Here is a 22,571-nt window from a genome sequence, read left to right as displayed (position 1 = left end):
AGTCACTAGTAATCATTCTGCCATTCTACCACTGCCTTTGCTGAAGTCTCTTCTACCTCTTTCATGTAAGGGGACATCTGTTACACAGGGGTGGACTGCATCATAGCAACCTGGCCTTCGCCGACACTCTCTCCCAGTGGGCATCTTCTATGCCTGTGAAGTCTGGTATACTGACGAGATCCGTCAATCAAGCCAGCTCCTACTCACTCCTAGGGAGCTGCCTCTCTTAAAGCCTTAATGAGCCAAAAGAAGGTGCAATCAACACAGATTTTATTCAGCCATCTGTGCAGTAAAGAAACAAATATGGTTTGAGGATAATTCATTCCATCTCTCTAATCCATGATTTAATCAACACTCCTTAAAACGGTTTATGAGAAGAGAAACCCTGACTGGGGAATTCACTTGAATGATGACCAAGGCAAAGGGGAATTCCATATTTGAAATAATTTAACCATAATGTACACACTTGGACACTAAAAAGTGTTCACTTTTTACTAGCAGAAGAGGTACCTTTTTGGGGACTGTGTGTCAGTCCCATTTCTAAGTGTTCTATGTGTTTAAACCCATTGACTCGTCCCACAACACCGGGAAGCTGGCACTGTTGCCAGCCCTGTTTCTAGACAAGGAAATTCAATCTGACTCAGGGCCAGGGCCAGTGACTTTCTGAAATTATCCATCTGAAAATGGTGGAAGAGCTTTGACAAAGCTGATTGGGTTCCACATGCAAAACTGTTGCTTTAGTCTTAACATCAACTCTCATTTTAGACAAGGTAGATAACAAAATACCTCTAAAAGCAATCATGATTAAGTAAATCATTTTACTTGCAAATATTAACATACATTCAGTGAAAACTTGGATATGTCTTAAAAACCTATCATAGGACATTCTACTGTGATTGATTTACCTTTAGAAAAATGATTTATAGGGTCTTAATCTGTATTCTCACAATACGGTTCCTTATCTTTACACGGAATCAAATATTCTAAAGATGCATTAAGGTAAACTCTAAAATTACTGTTTGAGATAGTCAGGTAGAAAGATTTATCACATTTTTGCTATCGTAAAGCATGTTTTTGTGAAAATTTTAGGTAACAAGTTCTGGGTGATGATGAGGTGGGAAAAGCCTGAAGCAAATTAACATACAGATAGAGCTGCATTAAAATTTTAACATCTGCTGCTGTTCTACTTAGTGTTAGCTTAATGTATTCATGAAGTTCAAGTATGATCTTGGTATATATAGATCAAGTATTAGAGTCAATGGGTCTAGTGAGAGAATGGTGATGAATTTTGCAGTTTTCTGCAAGGCACTGCTCAAAAATATCATGAGTTCTAACCTGCTGAACTTGTCCATTATTAGAGACATTCATTTTGAAAGAAGTTGTAATAAGTCTGCTAAAATACAAATGTGTTGTTTTAACAAGATAATGCCTCATCACTTGTTTTTTGTTTGTTTTTTGTTTTGTTTTTGGTTTGAGACAGGGTTTCTCTGTGGTTTTGGAGGCTGTCCTGGAACTAGCTCTTGTAGACCAGGTTGGTCTTAAACTCACAGAGATCTGCCTGCCTCTGCTTCCCAAGTGCTGGGATTAAAGGCATGTGCCACCACCGCCCAGCCAACCTCATCAGTTGTATTTTTAACAAAACCCCAAGGTGATTAGATGTAAGACCTAAACTCATCCACATAGATATATGACAGTCATAATATCTAAGAAAGCCAATTTCTCATTACACGTAAAGATAATTGGTGGGTGTTAATATCTCACTGCAGAATTCAAAATGAAGGTCACAGAGGGAGGCAGTGGTTTCAGAGTCCACTGATTTGCTTCAGTGTTGACTAGATGCATGCCCATGATCAGAATTCAACACCAGATCAATTAGTGCCTAATTTCACACTATGAACATGTGGCAAAATTAATTCATGCTGCTGCACTGGAATGACAGGGAGTTCACTAATGACAGTGTCATTTCTTTGAGACAGGATTTCTTGTAGCCCAGGCTATCCCTGAATTCATTGTATAATCAAAGATGACCATGAATTTCTGATCTCCCTACCTCCACTTCTCCAGTGCTGGGAGTATGGGCATGGATTATGGGTATGTATCATGATGCCAGTTGACAATTTTGGTTATATAATGGAACATAGCTTTGTTCTGCTCTCTTTGAGCTTCTCCAGCTCACATCTCTACCACAGTAATATTCCCATAGTTACCCAAGTGCTAAAAATGACTATCTCCTCAAGCTTCCTAAAGGGAAAAGAAATCTTGACTTTAGCACTTTGCCATACTCATTCTTTCCCTGTCTACCCTATGTGGAGCCATTCCCAGAATTAGGGCAGTTGCTCCCTGTAGGTTCCACCCCATGACTGAGTTTCCTGCCTCTGAATCACATTCTCCTATTGAAGGTCCCTACTGTGATGGTGAAAAACAAGATAATAAGCAACCATGTAAGATGCAAGACAGGTAAACTTCCAAAGAATAATGGAAATAAGGAGGAAAGCAACACATATGGTGTGTCCATAAACGGTCCCTCTGATAAGGTGAGGTGGTGGTTTGAATGAGAAGTGCCCCCTATAGTCTTGGGTATTTGAACACTTGGTCCCCAGGTAGTGGTACCATTTATGGAGGGGTTTAAGAGGTGCAGCCTCCTTGGAGGAAAGATGTCATTGGTTTTGGACTTTGAGAACTTAATGCTTTGTCTCCTTCATATATATATATATATATATATATATATATATTATATATATATATATCCTGAAAAAATCCAATTTAGGAAGGATAAGGTTTTTTGGCTCACAATTTGAAAACATGACTCATAATGATGGGGAAGCCAGGGCTTCAGGGGCCAGAAATAACTGGTCATATGAAGCCAGAAGATAGGCAACAATGAATGCTTGTGCTGAGTTCATCTTCTTCTTTCTATTTAGTATAGGACCCCTTCCCATGGAATGGTGACACCACGCACATTCAGGGTAGGTCTACATATCTCAATTATCTCAATCTAAAATTTCCCTCAAAGATATAACTAGAAGTTTATTTTCATGGTGGTTTTAAATCCCATTGACTTTAAACCATCAAATCACTTGACTTGAAATATTAGATCAAGCTTTGAATTTCTACACATGATCCTCATTGAACTTGAAATGCTAAATATCTACAAGAAAAGTCAATTATCAAACCATCATAGTCTTAATTGTAGAACCCAATAAATTAGTTTCAAGATTATGCCAGAATATCTAATTGGGTTTATGTGCATTCATTTGCAACTTAAGAACAGAACTATAACTCACTTTTTCATTTGAGAAACCATACCATTATTTGCCTCAAGAGCCAGGTTGCTCTAAACACCACTAGGCAACATCACTTATTTCACCCCATCTCTGTTGGCTCGTGTCATTCAGTATGAGCAGTGGACTAGTACATTCTCAGTTTACCATTGGTAGACTATACAAGTACACAACTCATAGGTGTGAGATGAGCCTCTAACCATATGAGACCAACTGTGTAACTCATACACAAAGCGAAGGCAAAAAAATATCTACTTCATTGGTAGACTGTGGTATCCATAATACAAATTCAGGTATCACATGGAAGGGGTGAATTAAATGATAACATAGAGGAAACACAATTTATTTTGAAATTTCACATAAATGTAGACCTGTTTTTTAAGCATATTTTTTGGAGACATTCAACTACTAATAGAGCGATTCCCTCTGGTTTACCTTGTTACCATTGCATAACAAACTTTGATGCTTCAATTGAGCTTTGGAAAGCAAGGAAATTGGGTTTTGAGGGGAAAGAAAAGGTTGGAGATATCAAACAGACCAAAAAGACCAGGAAAGAAATGTTTAGAGAAAAGTATGTCAGTTTTTCTATGACATTATTTTAAATATAGGAAGGTGTGTGTGTACACATTATCATTTATTCATATGCTCATTTCTTTTAACCACTAATAAAAATGCATTCTAAAAGTAACATACATTACAAACACATCGTAAACTAGAAAAAGGAAGTCACCGAATGCCATCCTTACTCTAACACTGAATGTCAGCCCTTCTTTTAAATCTGTCATTTCATTTCAGGGAAATATAAACCACTTTATTTTAAGTTGAGCTTCCTTCTATTGAATAATAAAAAGTTAAAGGAATATCAAGTTTATAAGGACTGAATCAAAACTTTTGAAAAATGTAAGAGACCTCTGGCTTACATTTTAAGTGTTCATATATACTGAATCTCTCTCTCTCTCTCTCTCTCTCTCTCTCTCTCTCTCTCTCTCTCTCTCTGTGTGTGTGTGTGTGTGTGTGTGTGTGTGTGTGTGTATTTATCCACACATAGATAGGTATAGAAATAAACATTGGAGAACCAGAAGTAATATTCAAAATTCCTATCTTGGGAAATAGGACTCTATAAAAGTTAGTGATGAGGATAACTTTAAATAATCTTCTGAACAATTTGAATTGTGGAGTGATGCTCACTGTTAAAATGTTATTCTTCATTGCACCTTTTCTCTTTGTCTTAAAATTTGAAGGTCACCAAAGTCACATGTTCCGTACTTCTCCTTTTCCTTAACCTGACCAGGAAAGTACCAGAAAGGAAGAAAGACAGATATGGGCATAATGCAGTGTAGAAAAAATGAGTGAGATAATTCCAGGAAATGCTCAAAATAGCTAAATTAGCCTTATGCCATATATATGTGAAGTAATTTACTTTTTATAATGTTGGTTTAGCTGAATAAAATGATTTCATCTTTGTGTCTTCCGGCAATTATAACTGAAATGTGATTCACTTCCATGAGGACTCCTCTCCCTCCTCTTTGGACAAAGTGATAAAAATATTAACAGTCACAATGGGCTGTTCCATTCATAGGGCATGTCTTCACTTTGTAAGGCCCAGGCTATTGGCTTCCTGACTTTGTGTTTGTATGTATCTATGACAGTGTAGTTTGACTGAATTTTATTATGGAACACCATGTAGTAGTATATGCAAACTTAAGGAAAGTCATGTTCATGGGTTTCCTTTGGTTCTGTGCATTTGTGAGGATGCTGTGGGACAGATTTTAGAGGGTTCTGAGAGCTACTCAAGGGTTCACTTTGTACTCCTAATAATGGACCACAGAAGGAGCCTAACCACTTAAAGCACAGTGAAGAGGGGCCTAGAACACCCTAAAACAAGGGATGAAAATCATCCATCTGCTGCCACTAATATGCAACATAGCACCTCCAACTGTACAACCAGAAGATCATGTATTAGGTGTTCATTATTCTCCAGGGATAGCAACTGATGGGGGAGGTACTTCAATATGTTTGTCTTATTGTTTGATAAATAAAGTACTGTTAGCCAATAGGGAAGCCAGTTAGGCGGGGCTGACTAGGAGTTGAGGATGATTCTAGGAAATATAGTAAAGAGAAGTCTTGTGATCCAGGCAGGGAATGACTTGGCAGGCAGACTCAGAATATAAGCAGGGACGAGCAGGAAATCGCTCTCTTGCTCCTCCTCTCTTCTAAGCAGTCACCATGTGAGGCCAACAAGAGAGGAGCCCACCATGTGCCGCCAGCATCCTCGATCAGATTATGCTTTATAAATATATAGATTAGTAGTTATGGTTGATAATTAAGACTGAGCTAGCAAGTAAGAAACCCTAGTCATTGGCCAGCAGCATTGTAATTAATACAAGACTCTGTGTGTTATTTCAGGTACCCATGTGGTGGTGGGGCTCTGGCAGCTTGGCAGAATTATTTATCATTACATAGCAACCAATAGCATTGGCCTCCAAGTCACCATCCATTGATCATTGCCTCCCATCTCCTCCATCCCATGTGCTAAACTATGCTTATCCTGGGTTTTACTTATGTAAAGTCAAAAGGACTAAAAATGCTTATACACTCCTACCCAAGCTCTACAGTTTAGACCAGATGAACTGCAGGACTTCATATGTACACTTTTCAAAGTAAAATGTCTTCTGTCTTGCTTCTGAAGACATACATAGCAGAGAGATAGTGCCACATCAAGGGGAAACCCCAAGTTTTAGTTTCATACGGGGCCTGAACTAAAACAAGCTCTTGCAATGTTTGGCTACCAATTGAATGAAGAATGGATGATGCCATACACTGAGATGGGAGATGTAGGAAAATTGGAGTCCACTTTGAGGAGAAGGAATTTCTTAAATCCAGAGCAGTATGAGAAATGCATATGAGTCACATATGAATTGGAGCTTAGACACAGCATTATAGAAACTGGACTAACCCAGTGAGAGCCTGGCCTGGCTTGGCATTGGGGGATACTGAAAGTTAGCTTCTTTGACAGAGTGTACTCTAAGTACTTAAATTACAGAGAAACCTTTAAAAACCATTTGCTGCATATAATTAGATGTTTTGTGTGTAGGCCATTAAAATAAGACCCAGGGGACCCATTTGAGAATTATTTCCTGGGCTTGGTGTTCATCTATAATTTTGAAGGAAAATAAGGTTTCTTTATAAACATTCCATACTTCATACTCACATTCTCTCCAATCCAGATTATCTCCTATCAGTTTCTTTCTCAATGATACATGTGTCATAAAGTAGCATTAAAAATATAGCCAAGTATATTAAATCATAACTTGTATTAAGTAACTAGTCTAATTTCATTTTTTTTTCAAAAGAGGGGACAAGCTGACATTTTTGTGTTACAGACTTTGGTAAAGGTTTCCAAAGCCTAGCACAGCAGTCACCCACACACAAAAAATAGCTTCAAATGCCGCTGGGCTCCCCATGAGTTGTAATTTAGAAAGTGATGACACAGTGACTCTGCCAGTTACAAAATGTGATGAAAATATTGGTAAAAAATACAATGTGCTTTAATGTTTCAGCCCTGTTTCCTCAAAATCAGTAGACTTTGCTCTTTAAATAGGAGCTGTGCAAAGAATGTGACATTTGGAATGGTAAACTGCGTTGTGATTTATTAGTTTCAAGGGACTTCTCTGCTGTCAACTCTAACAGAGTATCACAAAAATTAACAATTATTGCTGATTCCAATGTCCCTCCTGCTTTTATAAGGTTATGATGATTTATGGGCTGCAGTTTGTTCCTCTTTTAAAGTGTAGATTTGTGAAATGGATATTATCTTAGACATAAATTCTCAAATCAAGAACCCCAGTGGAAAGACACTTGAGATAATATGGAAAGACATGTGACAGACCTTATTTCTGGAGTTAAGTTGGTGCCAAGAGGACAGCCCAATTGTTCTTGGCTTCAGTTATTACATACCCTCTCTAACCCTGGTCCTTTCAGAAATATGAATCATTTAATGATCTTCTTGTGAAGATCATTTAACATATGAATGAATCATTAAAATTGGCTTCCAGTTTGATTCTGCTTGGGATATGCAACCAGTTAATAAGCTTAGTGGTCTGCATATAAACCTTTAATGGATGTTTTTTGACTACATATCTTCCTAGATTTAATATATTTCAGATGATAAAAAATCCCATGATTTTCTGTTTTCAAACAAGTCTTTCATTGTATAAATTAAAATTTATATATACTATAATTTCTAGATTTCATCAGTTTGTGGATATGTGGGGGGATGCAAATAGGAAGATATAAAGTAGGGGACAACAGAAGATAAAGGAATAAATGTGTCACAAAAGCAGAAGCAAGGCTGTTGAGAAAATAAAAAAGAGTCCAAAGTAGAGAAGAGAGACTGGAAAAGGCAATAGGGGCCTGGAATAAGGACAAACACAATACAATATATATGTCTGAAAATATCACAACAAAATTCATTTCTTTGTGTTCTAATCAAGGATTGATTTTAAAAGTCAAACATATAAACATGGTTGCTTTGTTTTGTGGTTTTTCTCTGGCCAAATTAACAGGACACACACTTTAGTAATAAGATTTTAAAAAGTTACATTAAGAGCATGTGCCTGAAACCTATCTAAAACTTGAGTTGTTGAATTCTGTCCACAATTCTGTGTGTGTGTGTGTGTGTGTGTGTGTGTGTGTGTGTGTGTGTACTATGTGCACAAGTTTGTGAGTGTGTGTGTGTGTGTGTGTGTGTGTGTATGCATGCATGCATTTTTAAATCTGCTGTTTCTATGAGAACTAACATTTTTGAGATACCCATATTTTTTCATTTCTCCCCAGTAAGTGACATTACTGACCCTCAGCCATAACCAAGAAGTACAGACAGCCAACATGTTAATGATAATAGAATAAATAAGAAATTTCTACATATTACTGAAAAGTGCTTGCTTTCCTCAGACATTTGGGGATAGAATTAGTGCAAGCATGCATGATCCTGACAGATTCTGGGTTTCCATTACTTGCTGCTATAATAAGATGAGGAGACACTTGTACTTTTATTAGAAAAAGAAATTATGAGATTGGTTGTCCCAAGTTTCCAGACAGACACAGTTTCCATCTGTGAGCCTGGGACACAATAGTACAATAGTCCCTGGATGCTGTGGTACATGATTCCATGCCTCAGTCACTCTGAAACAGCAACCAGGTCTTTGCAGATGGGAAGAGCTCATGGCCTCATGCATTTAGGAAGCTAAAAAGAGAGCTTTCTGACCTTTCCAAGCGTCATAAACATCAAGGATTTAAAGAATAGTCCAGAGTTCTTGTAGGTGGGTGGGAGCACAAATGACTAATAAAGATGAGAGCAAATAAGATTTAGTTACATAAATTAAAATGTGCCAAACATCTTATTAGAACTTTCTAACATTACTATTTAACAACTGTGTCAAGTAGGTATGGAGTTAACAAATCTTTGCTCAAGTGAGTCTCACTGTGCACAACTTAAGGAAAAATTTGTATGTTTACCTTGTCTATTTTTGGTGGGCTGAATGACAGGCAGTTTAAGCTTTAAATAGTGGTAAGGTATGAAGGACTATATTAGGTATAAACAGTGAAGCATGCTGGGAACTCATGACTTTGCTAAGAACTAGAAGTTGAATTGTTTGAGTTGGCATTTTTCTGTATAAAAGGGCAATAAATGTAAAATCCTATTTTGTTTGGGTACAGAGAAATCTTAAAACATTTGGTTCTAGCATGTACCTATTTACATCCTTCCAAATGAGGATTGATAACAAGACTTCTAAGAACCCAGCATTAAGGAACAGTCACATTTGGATGTTGTATTTCTTAAATCCTGGGACATCCCTAAGGAAACACTGAAGTTTCTAGTTGTAGTTGTTATCTGTACAGCTCCTTGTCAAAACAAATCCAAACTTGGGCTATTTGAGATCTTTAACCCAAGGGTCCACTGGCATGAATTATCTGAAATTAAAAAGCAATCTGCTTAGACCTGCTTTCATACCAGGATGCCATGTGTATAAATAAAGATGTTCTTCAACATGATTCGATGGGCAAACATTCCAGTACAGTATGATCACAATCTTAATTTATATTAGAAAAACAGTTGATTTATACATTTGAAAATAATTGTGTTACACTAATCCCACGGTCTATTAAAATCCCTTAACTTATTTCATTTCAGTTTTGAAAAGGCAGTCTTTTCCATCAAATCGTATTTGCTTTAGCCACCTTGAGAGATTTCATCTTTACTTTGGCTAAACTAAAACATTGTTGCCATTACTTATCTCTCTCTTGTGTATGCCCTCTGCAGAACCAACAAGTATGAAGTATGCTTCTTCTCTGTCTGTCTCTGTGTGTATGAGAAAGGGAGGGGTTCTCTGTTTTGCCCTGGCTGTCCTGGAACTCGCTCTGAAGACCAAGCTGGCCTCAAAGTCACAGTGGTCTGCCTCCACCACCATCAGGCTCAGGTTATTTTCTTATAACATAGCCAAGGGGCAATGGTCTGCTTTAACAAACGTGATATTAGTAAATGGGCTGTATGCATTCACCTGTCAGTGAGGGAAAAGGTGGATTTGATTTGCTGCAGCTGTTGAAGATGATCTTGAGATCAGTGTACACTGTATTAGTGATTCAAGGTAGATCTAATTTGAACCGAGTCCTTCTAAGCCCCATGTCTTCTCTGTAGCAGGATGTTTTCTGTGACCAATTACACAGTATCATAGAATAAGGAAGTTGTAAAGAGCAGTGCTTATTTTATTTCATGTATAAAGAAAACATTTTAGAACATCATGGCAAGAGACAAAAAGTAGTTGTATTGTCTGTCACTCTTCAGATCTGTTTCCATCTCCTTTGGAAGCCACCTGGATTCAATTGTGCAAGCTCTATCCTAATGACGTTATCTAATTCTAATCACTTCTCAATGACCCCACCTCTGAACACCATAGTAAATGTTTCTGCCCTTTTAAATAACCAAAATGGCGATTAATTTCATATATGAAACTCTAGGAGGCACAAACTATATTTAAACCACACCACCGTCCTTCCAGCACTGTTCAGTTCACTGTCACTACGTTAAGGAACTATTCTAATTCACTGTATATAATCTTCTTGTGCCTGACTCATCAGATCCTCCTCGAGGATCCTCATTTTCAAAACAGAATTCATTTGCCTTTTGATTTCTATACCATAATCCCATGTAATTTTCTTAGTACCTTACTGTTAAATTGAACAAATGGCTATCTTAGTGGGGAAAAAATGTGCAATTAATGTATTTGAGGGCATGTCATAATTATCTATAAGAATCATAAAAGTAGATGACAGGGAAAGTAGGATGCTAGAGCAATATTCATGTGACTCTGCAAAATAAATTTTTCATTGAATGAGTATTTTGCTGACTTCACGTTTGTGTAGGTTATATATACTTATATAAGCATGTGTGTACATGTGCATACCTGTGTGTTAGGCACATGTGTCTGTGGAGGCCAAAGGTTAAAGTTGGTATCTTCTTCAGTTACTCTCCACCTTAATTTTTAGGTTCTCACTGAATCTGGATTTCATCCCTGGATGAGGCTGACTAGCCAAGGAGCCTCAGCATTCCGCTGTAGTATCATTGCACCCAGACTTTCTATGGGGGCCAGGGACCTACACTCAGGTCAGCATGGTTGTGTAGCAAAGAGTTTACCAACAGAGATGCCTTCTCAGCCCCTATTGATGACTTTGAAGCATTGTGAAAATATCAGACAGTCTTACCTGCCTATCACTGACTTCTTTCTTTCATCCAACTTTAGGGAAAATGTGTGTTTTGGAAAATCTGCAAATGTTTTGAGTAGCTCACATGGTAACATCCCCCAAAGAATAATTACAGTAATCCTTCAACCCATGATCTTTTTCAGAATTCTTTTCTAGATACCAGGCAATTTAATATGATTTAAAAGAATGATATATGTTCATGTAAAAGTCATGAGTGGCTCCATGACCTTTTGTTTCTTCTGAGCTTGAAATTACTTCTCTTCACTCCTAAATAATGATGTCAATGTGTTGACCCCCACTGCAGTGCCTAATTTGCTAAGAGCCCATCCTCAAGGTTCATTAGCTCAGTAAGAGTGGGAGGTAGCATTCTTATTCGTGGAACATCCTGCCCTTATATCTACAGTGATGATTTTGTACTGCCCACTTGGAGACAGAAGAGTTGATGTCTCATATGAGGAGAACAATTTAGAGAAAGTATTAAGAAAGGAATTTGAGGTATGTTTTTGTTTTTGAAAATTAAGGAAATGTAAAGGACAGAATGAACTAATTGGTAATTTCTTATAAATATTTCAAGGCAGCATGTTAACATATTCAGATGGATAAGTAAGGCTAAATGTCAACCTGAATTAAGCCATTTGGCTATAATTGAGAAGTGAACTGATTGAGCAGTTTTGAATACTTCTTATCTCGATACAGACAGAAAGAAAGAGGGAAGTACATTGATCACTTAGGGCCTGTGGTAAAGAAGAGGTCACTTCAAAGAACACGTAAAATTCAAATTGCAATCTGCTGTAGAACCTTAATAATCCTCATATTTAAAATACATCTCCAAGCTATCTAGCATTCCACAGTGATTTCCCACTGTGTAGACTGTCCATGTACTTACATCAAAATACGTAAATGACCAATGTATTCCTTCAAAATAGCTGTATCAATTTGTGTGATTAAAATGATCCTATGGAAAAAAGTTTAGGGCCATGCCTCACCTTAAATTTTAGTTCAAATGTAGCTCTCTCACTTGACCTATGACTTGATGTTTACACTCAGATCTGCCAAAATAGCATGACTTACACAGAATTCTTGGGTAAAACTGGGGGATGGAGGTTGCTTCTGCTCTTCCTCAGAATGCATGACTGGTTATGATGATGAATAATAAATTCAAGCATAATTATAAGTCTGTGACCACAGTTGTCTTGGTATGTGGTCATACCTCTAAGGGCCCCCAATCAGAAGAAAAATTGCACAGTCTGTTCTTCCATGCACATTGTAAACAAAGGTCCCTCTTCTCTACAAAATAACAATGAGGTATCGATAATGGAAAGGCACAATTAAAGAATTTCAGTGTGTTTTCATGTTGCTGCTGAAGTATCAACCAACAATACCATACATTGCCAAACACATACTGGACTCAAATGTTAGTCACACCTCTAAGTAAAACAAACTCATTGCCAGGCATATCCTGAGTTGGTATACATAGTGTTGCTTTCCTACCACCTTTATAAAGAACTGATTTAAGTAAATATGGCCCTGCACAGCCTATGAAAAATGATTTTGACCCATTAATATACTGGGCTCTTTGTTCTATAGACTTGCCTTCTTTGGGTAAATGATTTATATTTTATGGTCCATTGTCATAGCCTTGGCCCTGGTTCAATTCCAATTTAAGAAAATGCTTGAAGTGCTGTCTTCTAGTATCATGCAAACACTCCAGGAATTTGATGCCTTCCAGAATAATCTACGCTTGTTATGCAAGTGCAGTGAAAGACACTTTTTTTTTTTTTTCAGAACCGAACAAAAGAGATTGGATTCTCTGTAGCTTAAATTGCTTCAAGAGTTCTCAGTGGTGGAATTGTTAAGGGCTTTTGTGCAAACAAGGGAGACTGAATCATGCATTTTTATTAGTCACCCAAGAAGCCTTCCAATTTCAGGTGGTTCATAAACATGCAAACACCAAGGCTAGTCTTTAAGAACCTCAAAACTATCTTGTCTGATTAGGAAGTTAGTCATTTGATGTTTTGACAACTAAAACAATATAATGTTTAAAAAAACTAACAAATTACCCTTAGAAGTAACAGGATACATCACTTTAAAAAAAGAGCAGTCCAAGGGTTTGTGGCGCCTTCCTTTGTTCTACTTAATCCTCCTTTGCTGTCTGAGAGTCCAATGTTTTGCAAATATCTACATTGAATTCTAATAATACGTATTAGTGTTAATTCTCTATTCGGTGTAGAAACACTATTTCAGACATTAGCAGCTTTTGTGGTCTGAGAATCAGCCCGCCTTCCATAGTGGTCTCTTCATCAGTCAGTACCATTCTGGTGTGAAGAGGGCCTTCCTCATCCCCCTTTAAAACCTGAATCAGTCTTCAGCATAGTATGTTGCCTTGTTCCCAAAGGCACAGTGAGGTTGAATTTGGGAAATGCCCTTACAGTCCTCGTGTTCTGGAATTGTTTACCCCTTCTTGTTTTAGAAGTTGCCTCAGCCATGGTCACAGACCTCCCTTGAGACAACTTTTCCATTTACTTTGTCCATTTAAGGGGAACATATTGAGAGTTTTGCTACTGAGAGTTTAAAATAAATACATTGAGAGGAACATTCTCAAAGCTCCTGGATGGACCACTGCCTTCTCCCCTGGGCCCATTGGCATCCCTACCCTACAGGCAATAAGGCTGCCAAGTCCAGTGTTCAGAATATGTCATAGTGTAGAAACACAGTTAAAAACTGGCAGGAAAGTGCTTCTTTACTTGTATACAAGGAAAATATGATGAAATGACTTTTTAAAAGTACATTGCCTATGAAAATTGATCCACATGCATAAGGTAAAGATTTCAAGATACCACCGTATGTTTTTTGAAATTCTGGAAAAAATGATACTTAACACTTAATTCTTTGTAATGTTAAAGAAAAATTAGTCACATGTATATTTGTTTAAAAAAAAAACAACTTCCTTTGTATAGCGAGTTTGGATCATGAGGTCTCACTTGTTAGGCATAGAAATTAAATATCTTAAAATGAAATTTTAGGCTGTATGTATAAGTCACTGTGTAGAACACATGCTTGGTTTGCATAAAGAATGGGTTTAGCCTACAGCAAAGAAAGAAACAAAGCCAGACAGAAAGGAAGCAAGCCTAGGTCTCCATTTTCAACCATTAGTGATCACCACTAAATGAAAACAAAACTTTATAAGACAAAATGATTGAACCATAAGATAAATGAAATTATAAATTCTGCCCTTCTTATTAAACTTTGGCTTAAGCAAGATTAATGATAATGCAATGTTAACTTATAAGTCAGTGGTTCTCAACCTGTGGGTCACAGCCCCTTTAGGGACTAAATAGCCCTTTGAAAACAGGGGTCACCTAAGACCACAGAAAACAGGTAAGACGTTACAATTCGTAGTGGTGGCAAAATTACTTATGAATTCAAAATGGAAATAATTTTATGGTTGGGGGTCACAAGATGAAGAATTGTATCAAAGGGTCACAGCATTAGGAAGGTTGAGAACCTCTGTCTTGGGTGCACCAAAACCCAAAAATCCTTCACAGCCTTTTGTTCCATGATTTATTATGCAAATTCTGCATCACCTCTTTTTTTCCCCCTTACAGGAAAACTGAAGACTTTAATAACAAACCCTTCAAGGTGAAGATGAATACAGGTATGCTTTTTCATTATTCATTCATTTAGTTATTTCTTAAGCTTTGCTCTTTAAGCCACCTTGGTCTTACATTAGCATAGCATTGTATTAATGGTAAATGTAACACTGCATTTCTGGGTATATGGAGAGTTACACTGCATTATCATCGTGTCCCAGTCTCATAGCCTAAAGTATAACTTTTTGTTATCTGCTGTAACTGATCTTTTATTATTTATTTTCTTCGTGTGTGTGTGTGTGTGTGTGTCATTAGCAGGTACACATGTGTATGTGTGTGTAGACCAGAGGCTACCTGGTCTACACACCTTCAGTATTGTTCCTTATTTTTAAATTCACCTTGGTTTTGAGTCAGGGCCTCTCATTTGATCTGGAACTTTTTTATTAGTCTAGGGTAGCTGTCCTGTGAGTCCCAGGTATCCCCTGTCTCTGCATTCCAATACTTACTGGAATTAACACATGCATGCCACTGTGCCCAGATTTTTAAATGTAAGTCCCAAGAATCAAACTGAAACTTTCATGTTTATGTGGCAAGAATTTTACCAACTGAGCCATTACCTCAGTCCTTTCTGATTTTTGGATTTTTGTTTCAATTAACTCTTAAAGCTTGAAATTGTATTTATACATTTGAAATCTCTTACTTAAAATATGTTAGGCTCAAAGGCAAGATGCTCTGTTGGACAATATTTAAACTTTTCCATTTTATAAATTGTTTATGTTGACAAAGTCAGCAGAGTTCTAAAGTTCAGACAAAATGAATTCAATTAACTCTTATCACAATACACATTTAACCATAGCATGTTACTTTTAGACTTGCACACAGTATCCTTAAATATTTTAACATAAATACCTTAGAGCCATGTGTTGTATACATTTTAAGTGGAGAATAGTTTATAAATGCCTGGTAAATATATAAATGTCATTTTGGTCCCACGGTAGATCTATTTGGCTTGTTATTTCACCTTTACCCTCATTGTCAACAGTCTCAGACACAGCATACTGGCATGCAGTAATTAAAGAAAACAACTTTCTCACTGAAATCCTGTGACTATGTCATAGCTCATGGCTGAGTTGTTCTAGCTAGCCGCCCCATAGCAGAGCAAAAAGAAAGCCCAGGCCATTCTTCTTCGTCAGGCTCCTTGTATCAAAGTGTCTAGAAGAAGGATTAACAACTGGCTAGTAAGAGCCAGTATTTAATCCCTAGATCAAGTGTGGAGACAAGTGCCAGGTCCACCTCCCTGTGGCATCCTCTTATCTGAAACCTGCTCAAACTGACCTCAGAGAACACTGTCAGCCAGCTCCTGAGGACAGAGACCACATGCAGATAAACCTGCATGTAGAACAGCATTTAGAACAGCAAACAAGACAAGAGTGTTGGAGAAAGAACTAATGATCTTCTCAGAGAGCCAAGTAGAAGCATTTTTACAAGTGGGAATGGGTTCTCCTTCTTCAGTCTCCTCTGCCTAATAATAGCTACCATTTTGTACACATACGTGCAAAATGGACTGTGACAAACCATACTTAATGACCACAGAGTCACTCTAGCAGACCATTCACGTGAAGAGGCGATGTTTTCTCACTGTTTCAGATATATCAGCTCTGAAGATTTAAGTTCCACATGGCTTCCCAAAATAGTTTTCCTATTATGAGAGATAGGTATATATAATTATACTAAAAATGCTGCACTTATGTCCAATATATTCAAAAGTTGGTCTTCCCATTCATAGAATTGCAGCCTAATAACAAAGTAGGCACAGAGAAATTGGAAGACTGTTTAACTCTTTTGTGAACCATGTTACTGCTAAGCAGCATAAATAGAAACTTGAATAACAACCTTTCACTTATAAGGAGTGATCGGGACTCTAGATGGGCACAAATGTGCATAAAATCAGGTTGCCTGTGTAGATAGATTTACCTATGGAAACAAACATGTTTAGATGTAAGTTGAAACCCTTTGCTTAAGATTACAGAGTAATGTTATGATGTTGCAATAAAAACACACTACTTTAAAAATACAGGTGACCAATATTTAGGTAGAAAATAGATAGGTGCATAATGCTTTCAGAAATATTTTGTCAATGTATTTACAAAATAAAGAAATAATTGATTCCAGAGTAACTGAAATTGGCTCACCTTACCTATCGATTATTGATGTTATGTAATATTGCTTAAAACTCTATATACCAGGTTTGAGGCAGAGGCTCAGTTGGGCAAAGTGCTTGCTGCTCAGTCATATCCCACGCACCAAGGTAAAAAGTTGTGCATGGAACAAGCACTGGCAACATTGGTACTAGAAGTCACATAGAAGAAGATCCCAGGGTTCCCAGGGCAGGCTAGCCAATCCTCCTCAGTGGGCTCCACTCTCCATGAAAGACCCTGTCTTTAAGACAGAGAGAGAAATAAGGATTCTCTTAACTTTGACCTCTGGCCTCCAGAAGCACCCACACAGACAGCTCACACATACATGCAAAAAAAGAAAGAAAGAAAAAATCCTTGCCAGTCACTAAGATCTAAAAATGCTTTGATATCTAGTCTTTATTTTGAGTCAGATACATAACAAACTATCCAAGGAGAATGAGTTTCATGTTTTCATTTTAGAATGTCTAAACTATGACCTATTTCAATTCATAGCAATTGTGACCTATTACCTTCTAAAGCATGAGAATTCACCATCATTAAAAGGGGGAAAGATGATTCATAGACTATGGTTTACCCATCTAATTGTTTTCCAGAAGTAGAAACAGCATTTGGATATCTTAAAGCTCAGTGGAAGGGTAACCAACCAGGCTGGGGGGTTCATGGACAAACTCTGAGACCAGCACTTTAGGATGTGCTATGTGTCAGAGACAGCATCCTCATATCAAGTCCTTAAAAATGTCTTCAAAACCAGCATACAAGTAGAAACAAAATATTAATTTCTAGTGGTTTGTCTGTTCTACCAATTTCACCACCTCAACTTTTAAAAATAAGCCCTTTAATAAGTGTTAGCAAAGAGTATCCATTTACTTAGCCTAAAGTTTCCCACATATTTTTTTTGTCTCACGGTGATAATGTCTGGGTATTTTTTTTCATATTGCTTCTAAGCATAAATGAAATATCTAATGATTCTATTTATTAAAAATTTTGGTGCAAACAATATAATAAGCATTTATGTTCTAACAATTTAAAAGTCATTTGATAAAATACATGTGGGTTGAAAGAAAAATAGTAATTTACTTTTAGTGTAACTGCAATTCCTTAATAGTAGTATTTGTGTGCCTGTCACACACCAAGACTTCAGACCAGGAAATTAAATTGTACATAACTACTCTTGTTCACTGATCCAAAATGACTTTCATACAGCACTTGCTTTTTAACATAGCAATCCTCCCTAAGCTAGCTCTTAGAAATACATTGTGATCAAAATATAATATAACCTGTAGTATTGAAACTCTGAACTACTTCAATCTAATATTTCCTAAAGTGTCCCAATGCTTACTTAAACTTTTTCACTATTCTGTGACAGCTTTGTGGATTCATGGAAATGGCACAGAGCATCTCAGCACACAGTTTGAAAATCCTGTGCTTAATCCATGTCTCTCCCTCTTCTCATTCTGAGATGTTATCTTCTAGTGTCTAAAAATGAGCAGAGATGAAAAGTTAAAAGAACCAGGAAAATAAAATCCTTCTAAAAGTGATGTCATTTTTCATTTTCAACACCCTTGACTACCCAGCCCTTTCAGACCAGCCAGTAGTGACAAGATCCTAAGTTCTACAAGATATCCAATGGCTTTAGGTACATTTTTCCCAGATACATTGTCTCTCATAAGATTTTAGCAAATTGAAAATAGCTATTGGTGTTCTGTTGAAGGTATCTTCTTCAGCTGTAATTTTGTGCCATTTGTGTCTTTTTTCCTTGGTTCCCAGCTATAGTTTTTTTTTTTAATTATTCTTTTCACTTATTTGCATTTTGTGTTTCAACTCGGGTTTCCTGTTTAAAAAATCATAAATTTAAGTCAGATTTTATATTAGAAAAGTTACACCAATTTTGTGGTTTAATGACCTCACTCTTTGATGATTTTTACCAGTAATTAACACATAATTCTAAATCTCTATTCTCTCATGTTTAATTGATAGGCTGGGTATTTTCCCTATGCAGTAAAGAACTAAAAAAGCATGTGACAAGATACAACAATTATACTTTCACAATAATATTCTCACGTTGTTGGTTATCGGATTTGTTTTGTTTATGTTCACCTTCAAGAAGAGAACTGAGGTTGCTTTGATGAGCAGGGAAAGATGGAAAACTATTTATTGCACATGCTATATTACCAAGGAATGTGGGCGCAGTCAGAGTTCTACTCAGAAATAGAACTCTAACCTTTCAATCTTGGAGACTGGTCTTCCAAATTTAGAAGTCTGCACTTCTCAAAGCATGGAAAATGGCTGATGCATTTGCACATATCTCACTTCACAACTTGATTTTCATAGCATAGGTATAGATTATACCATAGCTATTACTCAAAAGTATAAGAGGATTCTCTTTGTTTAAAAATAAGCTCATTTCAATTAAAGTAACTATTTCAGAACTGTGGGAAGACATGAAATTGCATAATGCCGTGTGTCTACTTATGACTTGCGTATATGAAGTAACTCATCCCTGATTATGTTTAGAGTTAATCTATTCTGCTTATGATTACTAATTATTTACATAGATATATATATAACATGGCACTTTAGGCTGAAATACAGATAACCCATAACTACAAAAGCTAGCTGTGCTGTTTCTAGACTTAGTGTGCATTAAATACTAATGGTGTAAACAAAACGAAGCTCTGTATCTAGGATATCATTAAGTAACAATGTTGAACATTAAATATAAAACCTTTTATTTCCTTTTAAAGCATTGCTGTCTGTTTCTGAGCAGACCCCTGGTTTTTCACATTTGTTTTACTTTGTCTCTTTTAGTTTGGGAGTGAAATCTGCAGGTCTGATCCATGATTACTAATGCTCCACTGTTCATCTTTCTCATGACCGTCTGACACGTCTCACTTAGAACGCATGACATTGCATGTGCTCTCTCTGTTGCCTTGGCCTCTGCTATATCATTTTTTTTGCTTCCAGATAGCGGTGGGTGTACTCGCAAACGTGCTGCCATGTCTGTTACGTTAGCATCTGTGAAGAGAGTTCAGAGTTCTCCAAATCTATTGGCTGCAGGTATAACATCACTAACTCACAGTGTCATACTTGAGCGGCTTCCCCTCACCTCTCTCTTTCCAAAAACATCTTGTTAGGAAAGGTACAGAGAGTTTAAATGCCTTTCAGATACCCCACTCAATCTTATTTTTTTTCTAACCCCAAGAATAGCTTCTATCCTTTCTGGTTTTGTTCTAAAAATAAAAAGCCAAAGGAACCTGATACCTTGTTAAAAACAAACATTTAAAAATACAATTAAGAGCATCAGTATCTTGCCAAAAATATGTAAACTGCAAGTACTAATAACTACTTATATTTTTTGTTATCTCATGAACTAAAGTAACTGAGAATTCAGGGTTAGGAAAAAAGACTTGATCAACATAGATCTTTATTAAAATGGTTCTTCCCAAAGATTACAAACAGAAAACAGACCTTCTTACATCTCTCTATATATACTTTGATCAATTTAGATTAATATGAACCCACAGATAAAAAATACTCCAGAAAGCAATTGAGGATGTGGAATCCACTGAAGTAGCTCTCTTTTCACTAAATGTCTGTAATGACTTACCTACACCTGTGACACAGACTTCATCAGCTGTGGAAAAATCAACTGGCATTCAGCCTGTCCCTAGACCTTTAAGGGAGTAGCACAAACCTCCTAGTAACTGGTTAGTTAACTGGTTGAGATTGTTGCAGTCTAGGGTGTCCTTGGGTTTCTTTATAAGATTAATTAGTGACACAGCAAGAGAAGAAAAGTGATAGCATTGCTAAATAATTTTAAATCTCATACCGTGTTTTAGTCTGCTGTAAACAGGGTCAGGGGTTAATTGGTATTGAAGATGTCCTACCCAATTTTATTAAATAAAAACAAAGTTTTGAAGGTGACTTTCACCTTCTTCCCCAGCTCACAAATGGATTTCGAGGTCCAAATTTAAATGTCAAGTCAGGAGTCTCATATTATCTTTCTTTCTATAAAACCATCGTAATATATATCATCTGGTCTGATTTGGGTTTAAAAGCCACTCTGAATATTTATATGTTTCTCCATGCATGTATGAATATGAAAAGATATTATAAAAGCTATAGATGTATTTATATTACATGCATGAGACATGAAAATGATGAAAAGTAAAATAAATAAAAGGCAGGCACATTGTATTATTGGAATGCCTGAACCATGGATTTCATTGGCATTTCAACCAAGTAAAATATCAGATATGACCACTGATGCACATACTAGAAAATGACTCACCATGTTAACAATATGTTAAAATAACATATCTGTTATTACTTATAAAAAATAACCTGCAAAGGGATAGCATTGGATTGAACTAGAGAATGCATCTGAAAGAGTCAAAACTGTACTAAAAACAATTTCATACCACTCAGGTTGTTGGGAAAAGACTAAATGTTTCACAGTCAAAATAGAAAAATAAGCTGAGCCAGCCCTGATGCCACCAACCTATGACTCCATCTACTTAGAGTTTAAGGCTGCGTGAGTTACCCAGTGAGTTTAAGATACCTCTGAGCACACTGTTTCAAAATTTAAGATAATTATAATGAGAGTGAGGGATGGGTATAGCTCAGTGTTTACCTAGCATGCACCAGCCCTTTGGTTCAATTCCTTGCACCCAAGGGCAAGAGAAAGGAAGGTTGGCTCGTTTATTAAATAATGACCAATTAGTAGCTCTTGCCTATTTTATGTCACTAGAAATAAGAATTTTTAGCAGTCCCTTGAACTTTTCAAAGAACTTTTTGCATATATTGGTGCAAACTCTTGAAAGATATTTAATGACATTTTAAAAAAAAAATCAGGATCCTGCATGACCAAGCTCATTGTGTAGCAGCCTTCACATGAACTTATATGGAAAAAATAATGAATGTTTCAACATCACTAGAGAGTTAATCATTCATTGAGATATATGCTAAAATCATCAACTCAAGCTTTATTAAAACATGGCCTCATCTTGATGTTTCATCCATGGGCCTGTCAGTAGAGTTTGCCATTGTCAACATCCTGTGGGTAAATCAGGATGAACTGTCCTCTGTTTCTCCCACTTGATGTCTTAGGGTTTTATAACCCCACAATGTGGTCACTGTTTTGAGGAAACAGAACTGGCCATCTAGAAACTGTCAACCAGAGGACTTGAATTCCAAGTGTCCTTCAAAGTAGCTCACTACACTCTTTCTCCCCGCCTCAACTACATCCCTGGCACTTCCACAAACATGGCTGCTCTTGCTTCACCACCACAACCCTCCTCAGAACATATTTCATGTCTTTTTTCCAGCTTAGTCTTATCAAACCAAGAGTAAAATAAACCTCCTATTGTCAAGCAAACCATTAACACTACACATATGTATTACTGACGCTGCCTCCCTATCCATTTCCCTTTCTCAAGTGCCTAAATTTGTTCTGTATCCACAGTGTTTAGAACTGCACTGGTCAGTAAATCTCTTTCCTGAGTTCTAAAGGTAGCTGTCTATTATTAAGCTACATTAGTTTTCTCTCTAGAGGTGTCGTTGTCCTTTAACTGAATGAAATGGTGAAGTCCGGGCTCCATTAAAGACTGGGTGTGGAATCTAGAAAAACATGTCATGAGTAATTCTACAAACTCATTTTTACTAGATTACACTCATTTTTATTCTAATGTATGATCAGATATAATGAATGAGAATATGTTCCTCTTCTATGACTCACCTGT

The 22,571-nt window shown here is 36.8% G+C and overlaps 1 protein-coding gene across 10 annotated transcripts in view; it reads left to right on the top strand.

The window, feature by feature from the left end:
• The window catches only part of Sorbs2 (sorbin and SH3 domain containing 2), a 300,238-nt gene that overhangs the window by 191,323 nt on the left and 86,344 nt on the right, over nucleotides 1-22,571 (top strand). For 6 of the 10 annotated variants that reach the window (XM_027391151.2, XM_035452343.1, XM_027391146.2 and 3 more), the window contains 2 exons: nucleotides 14,648-14,697; nucleotides 19,795-19,887. In XM_027391151.2, the coding sequence (XP_027246952.1) occupies nucleotides 14,688-14,697; nucleotides 19,795-19,887 (103 nt within the window). In that variant the 5' untranslated portion in view covers nucleotides 14,648-14,687. Of the gene's footprint in view, nucleotides 1-14,647; nucleotides 14,698-19,794; nucleotides 19,888-22,571 lie in introns of those variants that run through there. The other 4 variants (XM_027391148.2, XM_027391152.2, XM_035452341.1 and 1 more) reach the window with 2 other exon arrangements.

The sequence above is a fragment of the Cricetulus griseus genome (genome assembly GCF_003668045.3).
Source record: "Cricetulus griseus strain 17A/GY chromosome 1 unlocalized genomic scaffold, alternate assembly CriGri-PICRH-1.0 chr1_1, whole genome shotgun sequence".
NCBI classification, from domain to species: Eukaryota; Metazoa; Chordata; class Mammalia; order Rodentia; family Cricetidae; genus Cricetulus; species Cricetulus griseus.
The sequence above is the reverse complement of the archived record's forward strand: the minus strand, read 5'-3'. Positions and strand labels throughout refer to the sequence as shown.